The sequence below is a fragment of the Vigna radiata genome, chromosome 7 (assembly GCF_000741045.1).
Source record: "Vigna radiata var. radiata cultivar VC1973A chromosome 7, Vradiata_ver6, whole genome shotgun sequence".
NCBI lineage: Eukaryota > Viridiplantae > Streptophyta > Magnoliopsida > Fabales > Fabaceae > Vigna > Vigna radiata.
In genome coordinates, this window is record NC_028357.1 from 51,316,161 (window position 1) to 51,329,832 (window position 13,672).

Sequence of the window (13,672 nt, forward strand, 5' to 3'; positions counted from 1 at the left end):
CAAATTAATTAATCAAACTAAGTTAACTGTTATCTTATAATCTAAAAATTATTAATATTTAAAATAGTTTTTATCGTAAATAAAAATTTATTATTGACTTGTGTGAACTAAAGTCTAAATTAATCTCTCATATTAAATATCAAGATTTTAATTAATTATTATTACTGGTTATAAATTAATATCTAATTTTAAATGGAAGTGCAGTTATATCTAATTTATTTGGTAATCTTTTATGTATAAATGTATACTTGTTGTTCCAATTGCAATTATTTTAAGTAAATGCTGAAATATGTTGTTGGTTGCCAAGGCTATGGGTTGCACAGTACAAATCCTACAAAAATTAATTAATTATATAATTATTTTTGTTGAGCGGCTATCTTTAGTGTAATAAATATTACAGACATAAGAACATGAAAAGGAACCATTCTTAATGAGGGCCCTAACAGATAAAACCAAACATATAATTATGTGAAAAAGGACGAAGTTGGATACATACAATAAAGTGAATAATAGCTATTTTTAATCTATAAATGTACTTCTATATCAAGACAACATGTAATATATTTCTAGCTTAATCAGTCTTCAACTTTTGCAAGAACAGATATTAATAAATATATAACACTGTTGATTTTAAATTTAAATAATATACAATATGGTTTTGATTTAGACTTTGAGATAATAGTTTAGTAGCAATGATTATAGTGTTAAGGACACCATTGAAATTTTTATTTTATGTAAAAGTTAGAATGTTTTTTCAAGATTACTTAATGCCTTATCAATTAGCTTGAATAAAAAAAATATGTATTTTATCGGTTTAAATATTCAAGTCATGAAAACAATATTTATTATTAATATAGTTGTATATTCTTAAAATGAAAAAGAAAAAAAACATTTTATATTTCTTAGAAATTTTTTTCATAATATCACTTGACATCATTGATTAATTGTGTAATTAAAAACTATTTTTTATGTTATTTTTCTAACTACTTTTCAACAGAGTAATATTTTTTCTCTGTTATAATGTCTAATTCAATATGTTTCTATCTCCTTCTCCTTTTTTAAAACATGTTTTATATTTTCAATATCTGTATATATAATATATAATATAGTATAAAAGAAAAGACGTTAAAGAGTATATTGTTAAAATATTTTTCTTCAATTCTTTTTATATTTAAAATTTTGACAGAAAGGGTAAATATTAAAATTAATGTTTTAGGTTATATAAAAAATTATTAATTTTTTAATTAATCCATTCTCTTTTTTGTTGATGAATTCAGTTGTTGTAATCTCTTTAATGTGTTCAATTTCTATAGATGAAAGAAAATAAGATGTTCATAATTTTTTTTCCATTTTTACTTTTTCAGTTGACAACAAAAAATTATTATTTAATCAGCAAGGTAAAATAAATAAAAGAAAATGGGTGAGGATTTTGTAAAGGAATATTGACCAGCTGAGGTCAAATTGAGAACAGAGAGGACTCTGTGATGAATTTAAGTTTGTCTAGAAAACTTATTTTGTGGTTTCTAAAGAACACCATCATGAAGGCTAAGCAGCAAGAACGTTCTCTTGCTGCTGTCAATTTCTTCAGTGCTCAATCACACATGTTCAAATTCTTCTCTCATGTTCTTGCATTTGCCTCTGGTTTGCTCATCGGAATCACCATCATCACTTTCTCTCTCAAAAGCTTTTCCCCAAACTTTCAATCCCTTCAATCTCTGCCTGCTTCAATCTCAACTTTGCACAATGCTTCAAAAGTCACCATCTTCACTCCAAACGAGTCAACAAAGGTTATGCATGACATGACAGAGGAAGAGTTGCTGTGGAGAGCTTCCATGGTTCCTAGGATTAAGGAACTGCCCTACAAACACGTCCCAAAGGTCGCATTTATGTTTCTTACTAAAGGGCCAGTCTTTTTGGGTCCACTCTGGGAGAGATTCTTCAAAGGAAATGAAGGCTTCTATTCTATCTACGTCCATTCCCATCCTTCTTTCAATCAAACACTGCCTCAAACTTCTGTCTTTCATGGCCGCAGAATCCCAAGCAAGGTCAGTGTGTCCGAATTCTTCCCAGTTAATCAAATCAACCACTTTTCAATTAACTCTGTTCTGTTCTGTTCTGTCTTTTCTTTTCACTCTGAAAAATCCAAAATTCCAGTTTTTCATGTCATAAGCAAATCAGCATAAAGTTTTTCTTTTTTATAAATGTTTATTAAATGTATTAATTTTAGACAATTTGAGACTATTGGGTACGATATGATAGTACTGAAATGACAAAATTTATAATAGACTGTCACAAAACCAATATCATTTCCCCTGTTTTTGGATTTACTCTGTATTTTCCAATGGCAGCAACCTTTTGGTATTCCACGGCTTTAATGAGACAGAGCAAAGAAACAGTTTTTCATTTTATGTCAAACATGAGGTGCGCCTAAATAAACTCCTTATTTAACGGTATACTCATTAGCATGTGTTCGTTTCTCTGTTTTGAAGTCTTCCAGACAAAAGAAATTACAAATATTTGATGTGATTTTTACTTTGTTTCCAACTACAGTTTCTTCTCCCAGTACTTACCAACAAAATTAATATTTTAAAATATATATACATATATATTATAAAAAAAAAAAAAAAATACAGGGTTATTCTCTTCACTAGACATAGTTGATGTATATTATTGGCAGATAGCTACTTCTGAAGTGAAGTTCTTATCAAGAATCAACTTACAATTATTATTATTGTATGATATATTAAAAAACTATTAAATTTTGTTGGACCTAAAAATTCTAACTCGGGTAATGCCTGTCTGTATGAACCTAAATAGTCCTTAGTATTTGAAATTTCCAGCAATTATAGATGAATGCATTATTATGAGATTTATGGAATACCTTATTTTAGAAGTCATTCATGGTCAGCACCAGAAATACCAGCTAATTTTCAAGTCATCGCTTTGGAACGAGAAATTTTTTTCCATATTCCCAGTGCAGTTATTGGTCAATTAGTCAAATGTTTTTCTTTTTTGGGAATTCCCATTTTTTATGACTGGTATTATTCCCTTTAAACTTTTAATAATTTTTAATTTTGAAGAATAAAATAGAAAATAATATAAGAACATTTATTTAATGACAAAATGAGATAATTAGGAGTTTGAAGTTTTGTCCTTGTTCTTGTTGGTTTGCTTCCCAAGTTCAACAAAGCTGAATACTTTTCTTTTATTCGACTCCTTTTGCAGTTCATATAAAAGGATATTTTAGTCTTTTCATATTCTTAGTAATAATGGGGTGCAGATAGATAAAGCACTATATTATTGGACGCAAGCTCAACCTCATTCTTTATACAGAACCCCAGGAAAATCATTGACCCATTTACACACAGTCTTTTGGTGATTATTTCTTAACTTAATTTTAAACAATTTACAATTTATTTTAAGGTTGACTAATTTTTAGGAGAGTCCAAGCAATTTAGTTAGACGAAAATAATAATGGTATCACGATATATTTTTACATTCATTTTATATACAATACAAACCTAAAATATTATAAAAATGTAAATTTTTATATATTTTTTTAAATTAAAAGGAAGTGTAAAATAAATGTAAAAAATTTAGAAGTATGAAATAATAATTTTTCTTATTTGAAACCATCTTTATATTTTTTTTTCTTTCTTTAACTTATTTATGATTATTTTAATTATGTGCCATTCATTTTGTCCTAGTTTATTCAGAAACTAAATAAATTTCAAAGAGATCAGAATTTGTAAAATTTGAAGAGGGTTATTGTTAAGATGATGCAGGAAGTAAGATGGGGTGATTTCAACATTGTAGGAGCAGAGAGGCGTCTGCTAGCCAATGCTCTGCTCGATTTCTCCAACCAACGTTTTGTTCTTCTATCAGAATCATGCATTCCTCTGTTCAACTTCTCAACCATTTATAACTACCTCATAAACTCGACCAAAACCTTCGTAGAATCCTATGATCTCCCAGGTCCAGTGGGGAGAGGCAGGTACAGTCCCAGAATGAGGCCACTGGTTCGGCTTTCTCAGTGGAGAAAAGGGTCCCAATGGTTCCAAATAGACCGTCCCCTTGCAACTGAAATAGTGTCTGACCAACTGTACTTTCCCCTGTTCAACAAACATTGCAGGAATGGATGTTATGGAGATGAGCACTACTTGCCAACTTTTGTCAGCATCAAGTTTTCGCAGAGGAACTCTGACAGAACTTTGACATGGGTTGATTGGTCTCAGGGCGGACCCCATCCAGCTAGGTTTATGAGAAGGAATGTAACCATTGATTTTCTCAAGAGACTAAGGCATGGAACAACATGTCATTACAATGGGAACACCACCAATATTTGCCACCTCTTTGCAAGAAAGTTCCTTCCACAGGCTTTAGATAGATTGCTCAGGTTTGCTCCAAAGATAATGCACTTCAACTGATTTCTCTTTTCTCATGCTCGTTTTTGCTCCCCAGAGATTAATTTCAGTACTATTATTCAAGTATTTAAACAAAAGAATCCATTGTATACTATAAACAGTTCATTTCATAGCATGTTTCTCATGAAAATGGGTGTATTTATAAACATAAATATATACATATCAGAGTTTAAATTCAGTTTATGCACATAAACACTGCAGTTCAGTTTATTAATTTTTTGGGCATTAGTTTTTTTTTTGTTATTTATTTGCTGGAAAATGATATTCTGACATCAATTTTTTGACATTATTTTGACACTGTACATATGTCAAAATGTGATTGGACGATTTCAAATTAAAAAAAAAGACTTTGGTTTTTTCTTTCAAATATGTCTTTATCTCAGTTTTTTTAAATTTGAAATTATCCAACCACGTTTTAACACGTACGCAGTGTCAAAAATTAGTGTAAAAATATCATTTTTCTTGTTTGTTCTCTATGTTTGGATAAAAAAATAATGAACAGTGGTCACCGTAGCATATTCTCTTGGAAAAGATGTGCAAAAATGTTGTATGATTTAAGAGAAAAAGTTGGATCAGTGACAGTGACTTAAATAATTGTTCGTGTCCTGTGGACCAAACAACAACAGAGAAAAGTATTTGCAAAGTACTGCGTTGTAGCGTAGCATTACGGAGAAACCTCGCCATAGTTTCACGTCAGTTTCCTTTATGTGTAAAACAAGGAAAACGTTGATTTTTCACCCTAGTTTTAAGAAGTACGGATACAAAGAACTAAAATAAATAGAATTTAAAATAATTGACATTATATTTTCAAAATTATTATTATTATTAAATGATAGAAAATTTCTTATATATGAAATAAGAAATGGCATAATGTGTAAAAACTGATCTATTTATAATTAAACTCATCTTTATTTTAAAATTTAAAGAAATAAACTTAGCGAAAATTAACATGTGTGTGGAATTAGGAAGGAGCTTATAAACTTCGCATTGGTGAAATTGTTGATGTGGAAGTGCAACATCATAATTGGACTAACGACAATGTCACTTCCTTTTGCCCTTTTTGTTCCATTTGGGACACTGCTCATGCTCTTTTCCTTTTCTATATGTCTTATAATTCAACCAGGTGGGCCCTTCTTCTTAACCGAGTACAAACAATTCATACATAAATACTTGTGTTAGTGATATGTTTGTTAGCATCTACCAAAGTTTACACGTCAAATTTCTCAACACACTGTTTCATAAAAAACAAAAACAGAGTGGTAACCCCAGATTTTATTCTGGATTTTTTTAGTATCATCTACTAGTATTAATAATATTTTCAATATAGTTTAAAAGTGTTTAATTCTTTCTACTAATTACATAATTTGTTCAATTAAATCGCGGTATTAATGATTTGGTGCTGACAAGCAAAGTGAGTCACCTTGAATTTGTAGTTCTATTCTAACACTTGGACTTTGAAAACAATGTTTAAGATATTAAAAAAAAAAAAAACCCCTCATAGTATCATCGTTTTGTGCTATACGCAAGTTATTACAAGTCAGCTTGGCCGTTTGGGTGAACATGAAGGCTTCGATCCTTCCGAGAAGCGCGTAATTTGACCAAACTGTTACACCACGACAAAATCTTACGAGTACAATCCTATATGTTACATCAAATTCACTACATTACTCATTAAACAATCATATATGATATACCTTAGATTTCCGTTTCTATACACTATCACTATAAAATAGTTTACGACTCTATTCAGGTACAAATAATAAAATTTAATGGTATTTTCACTGTCCGTATTAATCTTCTAGCTTTCATATGTAAATCAGTTTTCAGATATTGTAAGTAAGTATAAGATTTTTCATATAATATATATCTACAATTATAATGATTAAGATTTTATATTTATTGTTCAAAAATTAAACCTAAATTTTTTATATTCATTTCACATTACTCTTATTTAGTTTTTATCCTCTTCTTTTTTAAAAAATTACAAAATTTTATAATTTTTTTTAGACTATTTTATCTTGTATCCTGTGTGTCAAATTAATGTAAAAATATTTTATAATATTATTATTCTTACAGGAATGGCCAAATTTTATGTCTGTCTGTTGAAACAATCACAGATATTTATTGATATAATTGGTTGAAGGCTTTTTGTGAAAGGAAAAGCAAGAATTGTTGAAGGAAATGGACGTTGAATTGATGGTTTGTGCCCCAAAATCTACAGCAAGCGTGGCTTGGAAAGTTTCTGGGTCCTACGTCGGGTTCGGGTTTGGTATGTATTTGTGGCCGCGGAAGAGAGAAGCATATATAATAAGGATTTGGACGGTTGACTTTGGAGCTGTTGACGTCCAAGTCTTTACATCATATGATAGGCTTTCTCGGTTATAACATCCTAATTGCTTCGATGCTTCCTCCGACATTCCAAGAACCTTCTTTCGCCCTTTTTTCCTTTTCTGTGTACTAATATAAATTTAACTTCCCCAATTCCACACTTCACACACTTTCATTTTTCTCGTATAACATGCAAATCTTCTTCTCCTTCTCCTCACTGTAACCAACCTTCGAATTGTGGAACAACCTCAGTTACACCAACCTCTCATTCCCTGGCCCCTCAAGATCTCTTCAAACACAAGAAAAAAAACAAAAAACAATGGCCGCCAAACGGTTTTTGGATGATTCTGATCAAGATAACAATGGTGATAAACGGATGAGACCTACTTCAAGACCTTCTTTTGCTTCGTATGTTCCGTCTAACCAACTTTCTGTGTTGTAAAACTTCTTACCATTCGACTAAACCAATCTTCTTAACAGGGTAATAGGAGAAGTCGTCATGGTCAAGAACTTGCAGAACCTTTTCTCAGGCTTGGAACCCTTGCTTAGGAGAGTGGTAAGTGATCATCAATATATATACCCTATGGCATAAAAAGTCAAACATACCATTGCAACCACGGAATTCTCTGATTAGAAAGTTTTTCTTCGTTAGTTCATGTGATACATAACAGGCTTCCATTAATTTTTGCCAGGTGAACGAAGAGATGGAGCGAGTGATGGGGCATTGTGTGCCGCGTTCGATAACCAGGTCTCCTTCGTTGAGGATCCAAGCATTGGAGCAACCGACGAGCTACGAACTCATGTTCGAGAAGAAGCTAATGCCAACTATATTCACAGGAAGCAGAATAGTTGATACAGATGGGAACCCCCTCCGTGTTGTTCTTGTTGACAAAAGCGGTGGTCAGACGGTTCGCACGAGTCTCCCCCACCCCATCAAGCTAGAAATCGTGGTGCTCGATGGAGATTTTCCTTCCAACAGTGATAACAACGAGTCGTGGACGAGTGAGGAACTCAACAACCGCATAGTGAAGGAGAGAACGGGAAAGAGGCCGCTGCTCACTGGAGAATTGAATCTGACCATGAGAGATGGAATTGCACCAATTGAAGACATTGAATTCACTGATAATTCCAGTTGGATAAGAAGCAGAAAGTTCAGAGTTGCTGTTCGAGTTGTTCCTGGGACTAATCAAACTGTTGGAATTCGTGAAGGCATGACCGAACCATTTATCGTCAGGGATCACCGTGGTGAATGTGAGTATTTTCTCTTTTCCTTACTTTTAATTTTGTCAATACCAAATAGTTTGTATTTATTCACGGCTGCCATTTGTTTTATCTTGTTTTTTTTACCTATCTGCAAGCAAGCATGACAGTTTTAGAACATACAACTACTGTGTTATATATGCTTGTTAACTGCTATATATAGTTTTTTCTCAAACTGTTACTTATGTCTCATTAAACTAAACTAGCTTAGGATATATAATTATAGTGTTCTTTTGTTTCATTTTCTCTTATATCAATCTTACCATGAATTTCTTTTCCTCCTCTTTTCATCTCGCATGTCTTTTAACATTCTGGCACAAACTCACTCTTAAAATATATAATTTCTTCTGTGGATATGGAACAACTAGTTATTTCAAAGGTTGTGTCTGCTAAGAAAAAGTATCTTCAGTCAACCTATTTAGTCTAATATAGTTGCGTCAGTAAATCATTGCAGAATATACACTTAATATAATATTACCAATTGGTCCAATTATTGCTTTTTGAATCTGATCTTCCAAATCCTGTTATGAGAATCTGGAAGAATTGGAAGACAAAAAAGAATGGTTGGTGAGGATAAATAAAAAAGATAGCAACTATGGTCACAGTTTTCACCTTGATAAAATTATGATGCGTTTGGATATATAATTAAACAAAAACAGTGAAAATTTCTCACTTGTTTAAGCATAAGAATTTTCAGGTTATGGATTTTCTGTGAAAAGAATTGTTCAAATGTGTGTAAGATTGAAATAGTCAAAAACTGCATTAGAATTTAGAACCTTGGTGTGAAGGTAAAGCCATGATCATTTATTAAAATTGTTTAGAGATTGTGACTTGGAATTTATTAATTAGTATCCACATCGTACTTTACAGCAATAGAAAAGTACATTGGCCACAGCTCCTACAATATAGGGCATTTCATTTTCACCCTTTACAGCAAGCAATAGTGCAATACTGATCCTTTTAATTTTTTTTGTTTTCATCTTTCTTTATCTGTGATGTCTCGAAAGTGATTGATGGTCAAACATACAAGTAATCGTGAGGGTTTTGCTTAGACATCATCAACCATGGTCCCACCAATGTAAGAAACTAATAATACATTGACACATCATTCATACCAACTTCTACTCCGGTTTTGCCAATCTGACAGTCTCAGGTCACTGGTTTCAAAACCACAGTCAAAAAACACGTATCAAGTGGACCTTTAAAAGAATTCTGATGCATTGATTTATTTATTTATTTTGGATTGTGACATAAAATTTGGTACAGAACTTAGGTTTATTATTGGTGTGATGATAATTCTGTTGTTGTCCCATACTGAATGTGTATTTTTTGATTGATTTGAAGTGTACAAGAAACATCACCCACCCATGCTGAATGACGAAGTGTGGCGCCTAGAGAAGATCGGAAAAGACGGAGCTTTCCACAAAAAACTGTCCAGAGAGGGAATAAACAGTGTGCAAGACTTTCTCAAGTTGTCTGTTGTTGATGGCCAGAGGCTCAGAAAGGTACATATTTTCATTTCTCAATTCCTTGTGTTGAGTAATTAAAAAGCACGAAAACGCAAAAACAGGATAAAAAAATCATACTAATTTTAAAGAAGAAAGGGTTATAAAAACCGACAAGTTCTTTTGTCGTACTTTAAGTGTTTGTGATTTTGTCTGTGATGTGGTAAATAATAATTTGTATTTATTGGAAGCAGATTTTGGGCGCTGGGATGTCAGAGAGAATGTGGGATGTGACAATCAAGCATGCAAAGACTTGTGAGAAGGGGAAGAAATACTATGTCTTCCGTGGGCAAAATTTTACCATCTTTCTCAATTCCATTTGCCAATTGGTTAAAGCTGAAATTAATGGCCAAGGTTTTCCGGGAAGCGAGTTAAGCAACTTCACAAAGGTAAGAGTAACTTCTTCCCTCACTTTTCTAGGTCTTTTTTCATTTGATCTTATTATTCATTTCAATTGGTTGCACATATGCAGAGCTATATGGAAAAATTGGTGAGAGAAGCATATACTAGATGGAATGACTTGGAGGAAATTGACGAGGCTCTGTTAACCCAAGGTATAAAAGTAGTTCTGTTTAATCGATGTGTTGTATAATATGTGAATTTTTCTGCAGTTCCTGAAATTCAGTTACATTAATTTATGTAGGTGAGAGCATGGAGCAAATTCCAAACAATCTTGGTGTAGCATATGATCAGAACGAGTACTATGCATCAACACATAATGCACAGATTGGGGGCAGTGAGTGGGGTGTGAATGCAACATTTGGCACAACATCATTTGTGAATAACGCTCTTCCAGCTTTACCTTACAGCTTCTCAGATTCACAATCTGACAGTGATGGTGCCACAAGGTGGAACTAGGAAAAGTTTTAGTGCTTGACTTTCAGCTGTAAATAAGAGTTAACAGTTGAAGAATCAAATTAGGTTTAGTGACTTAGAGACAAGTGTTCAGCCTCTCTTGGCTTATATTGGCTTCACTTTCTTTTTCTCTGTTTTTTTGTTAGCTGCAGTGAATTGTCAGGTCCATTTCAAGGATAAGTGCAAAGATGAGGCCTCACACTGCAAAAAATGCAACCTGCCTTCGATGTGCCTGTGTTGCTATGTTTTACCATCTTTTCAGCAATCAGAAAAAAAAAAATGTACGTTTTATGAATGGTTAGAAATGATCTGATCCTTTGGTTTTACGTTCATGTGTTTTTTCTCCAATCACAGCAATGGAAAATTGTTCCAAATTAAGTCTTTCTATACATTTGGTAGCTGATTTGGATGAATAAATAGCTGATGCGACTTCACCCATCACCAGATCACTTTCATTGTGACCTAAAACCAACAACTATTATTGTGTTACATGTTAGTTAGTCACTGATTAATTGAGTTTATGTATAGTCTTTAAATATAATAAACAAATGGTCTTTTACTTTGCAAACTCAGAGTATTAGGTAATAAGCAATGTATGTGATTTCCTTTTTGTCACCTTCCTTTGTCTCTCCCAACTTTTTCTTTTCTGATATATTTCTCTCCAAAATCAATTTTATCCATTAGTGTTTTTTGTTTTGCCACTTGTAAGAAAAGTAAAAAATATAAAATCTAGAATGATTTTTTTTTCTCCTTTTTTTGCTAACACACTAACACAAATTTAAATACATGTTCTTGCAAGTATGTAAATTTAATTAACTCAGAAATTTCTAAAATAATTTTCTTTTATTAGTTCGTTAAATGAGTGGTTGAATTCAACTCTCTAAATTCACACATAAAATAAATTAATGTTAGATTCAGTTTAGTTACTTTTTAAGATTTCAATTACCTTTTAAATATTTTATAAAATTATACAAGTCCTTATAATATTCTAAATAATAATTATATATATATATATATATATATTATATTAATTATAAATTCATCTTTAACTAATTTTTATCATTTGTTTTTTAATTACAATGTTTAGGTCCAACTGCACTTGTTTAAGCTTATTTTGACCTAAACTTAACCTAATTTGATTTCATATAACTTAAATTTAACTCAAGTATACCTTTTTTAACTTAGACTGGATCCAACCTAGACTCTATTTGATCCATCTTGACCTTACATCACTTGAAACTAATTCAACTAGACCTTTCCTAACTTTGGTCTAACCCAACTTGCCTTGATTAGGCCAATCTAACCCAGTTTAGACTAGGCTTAACCCAACCTAACATGGATCCAATCCAAGATTTTTTAACATAGGACTGACTTGAGTCAAATCTATCTCATCTTGACTTGACATGGCCTTATTCTACTTGGCCCAATGTGGATCTAACTCGAATTTGCATAACGAGCGCTCGAACCAACTTAACCTGCTCGGATCAAACACAACTTGGCTTAACTCGTGTATAAGTCAACTCGATTTGGCTTGAAACTGATTGAACTTGAGTCCAACCTAACAACCTTAACACGTTTTCAACTCAACTTAACTTAAGTTATGTCCCACCCAACAATATTGACACGTGCTTGACTCGCCCAGACCTATACTTAGCCCAACACAATACTTGTCTTGATACAAGTCGAGCTTGTCTTAGTCTAATATGACTTGGTTGCAATTGGACTCAATCCGACTTAACACAACTTGGGTGAAGCCCAACTCTACTTGAGTTTAACTCAGTTTGTTTTAGCTTGATCAAAACATAACCCACATTGACCTGACTTTAACTTAGTCTAACCTAGGACCATGTAAACAAGGGCTTGTCTCAATTAGCTTAACATGGTTCCAACTTAGTCTAACTTAACTGATGTTTAAACTAACCCTTCTCATTCTATTTTAGGTTTGGATTTAGATTAAGTAAATATTTTTTATATGTACACAAATTTTTAAGTAAATATTTTTATTTTTTCATTTTCACTTTTAAATATTATTTTTTTATTTTTAAAAAATAGTTCATGGGTTTATCCTTATCCATGTGATTTTTGTGGGCATTTTTACCTTTGAGTTATTTTCAAATATAGGCCTTTTGACCCTCGTTATGTAAATCAAAATTTTAGATATCAAAGTTGGTTCAATTCCATGAAACAATGTGGCTCACTATGAGTTTGAGATGCGTTAGAATAAATTTTTTTTTTTTTTAAATGGAAGTCAAAGTCAAACTGATTCACTTAATCATAATTTAAACGAATTTGAAGTTGAAAGTTATCATTTCGTAATCCAGTAACGATAATTCTTTATCATTTTTTTATCACATTTGTATTTAAATTGCTCACTAAGTGAACAATTTGATTGTAATACTATGTATAAATGAGTTGAGTCAAATCTACTTTGTAATAAGATAAATATTTAAAATGAAATTATTTAATAAAACATATTTAAGGGAATCCATTCATTTAAATAATTAATATATAATGAATCAAGAGAAGTTACAAAATGTTTGATTTAAATAAAAGTGAATCGTGTTTAAATAAATTATTTTTAGTTAAACTAATAACAATGAGTCAATCCAATCCATGTAAAGATTGTACTATCTCACTCTGGAAACTTCAATATTTTACCATTTTTGTATAATTTATTTCTGGCTAAATAAATTTTGTGAGTATTTAAAAAAATCTTAGACATTTCTTAATCTATAAATGACATCAAATGTCATTGTACAGAAAAATAAATGAGGAAAGGGGAATACAAAGAAAGATATGGAAATCGTTGTTTTTATTTTGGATCTAATTTTGGACCCAGTCTTGTTTTTTGTGTTTTGTGAGCCATTTATTTTTTTCTTGCTTACCCAATTAAGGGTTTAACTTGCTCTGTCCTATAAAAATGTTTAACTTTTATATTTTAGAATATATTTCCAAAATTAAAAGAATGGACCAAAACTTGTATAGAATATATTCTAAAATTATCCAATTGAATTAAGTTTTCTTTCGTTTTAAATGAATGGACTATCTTATTCGTTTTAAACACGTTTAGATTTAGTGAACAAGCAAACCAAAAAATTAATAATAATATTACAGATAAAAAAACAATTCCTACATATTTGGAGCTCAATAATGCAAATCTAATCTCATCGAAAATATAAGAACTTATAATTGTTCAAATTTTCTTCCTTCTCACCTACTCATGTAAGACCCTGAGAAGTGAATATGATACTCTCGTCAACACGTTATTTGGAATTTTGTTCTATAATTTTGTTTTTTTAG

General features: G+C 31.5%; 2 protein-coding genes across 2 annotated transcripts; both read left to right on the plus strand.

Moving 5' to 3' along the window:
- The first annotated feature begins 1,529 nt into the window (after positions 1 to 1,529).
- On the plus strand, positions 1,530 to 4,598 carry LOC106767615. The gene is made up of 2 exons (XM_014652539.1): positions 1,530 to 2,045; positions 3,786 to 4,598. Exons 1-2 carry the CDS (start codon positions 1,539 to 1,541, stop codon positions 4,425 to 4,427), a joined length of 1,149 nt encoding a protein of 382 aa, XP_014508025.1. The 5' UTR covers positions 1,530 to 1,538; the 3' UTR covers positions 4,428 to 4,598.
- A 2,195-nt stretch (positions 4,599 to 6,793) lies between these two features.
- On the plus strand, positions 6,794 to 10,746 carry LOC106766894 (protein SAR DEFICIENT 1). The gene is made up of 7 exons (XM_014651674.2): positions 6,794 to 7,160; positions 7,233 to 7,308; positions 7,445 to 8,003; positions 9,357 to 9,517; positions 9,712 to 9,906; positions 9,990 to 10,071; positions 10,161 to 10,746. Exons 1-7 carry the CDS (start codon positions 7,072 to 7,074, stop codon positions 10,373 to 10,375), a joined length of 1,377 nt encoding a protein of 458 aa, XP_014507160.1. The 5' UTR covers positions 6,794 to 7,071; the 3' UTR covers positions 10,376 to 10,746.
- Positions 10,747 to 13,672: the final 2,926 nt, after the last annotated feature.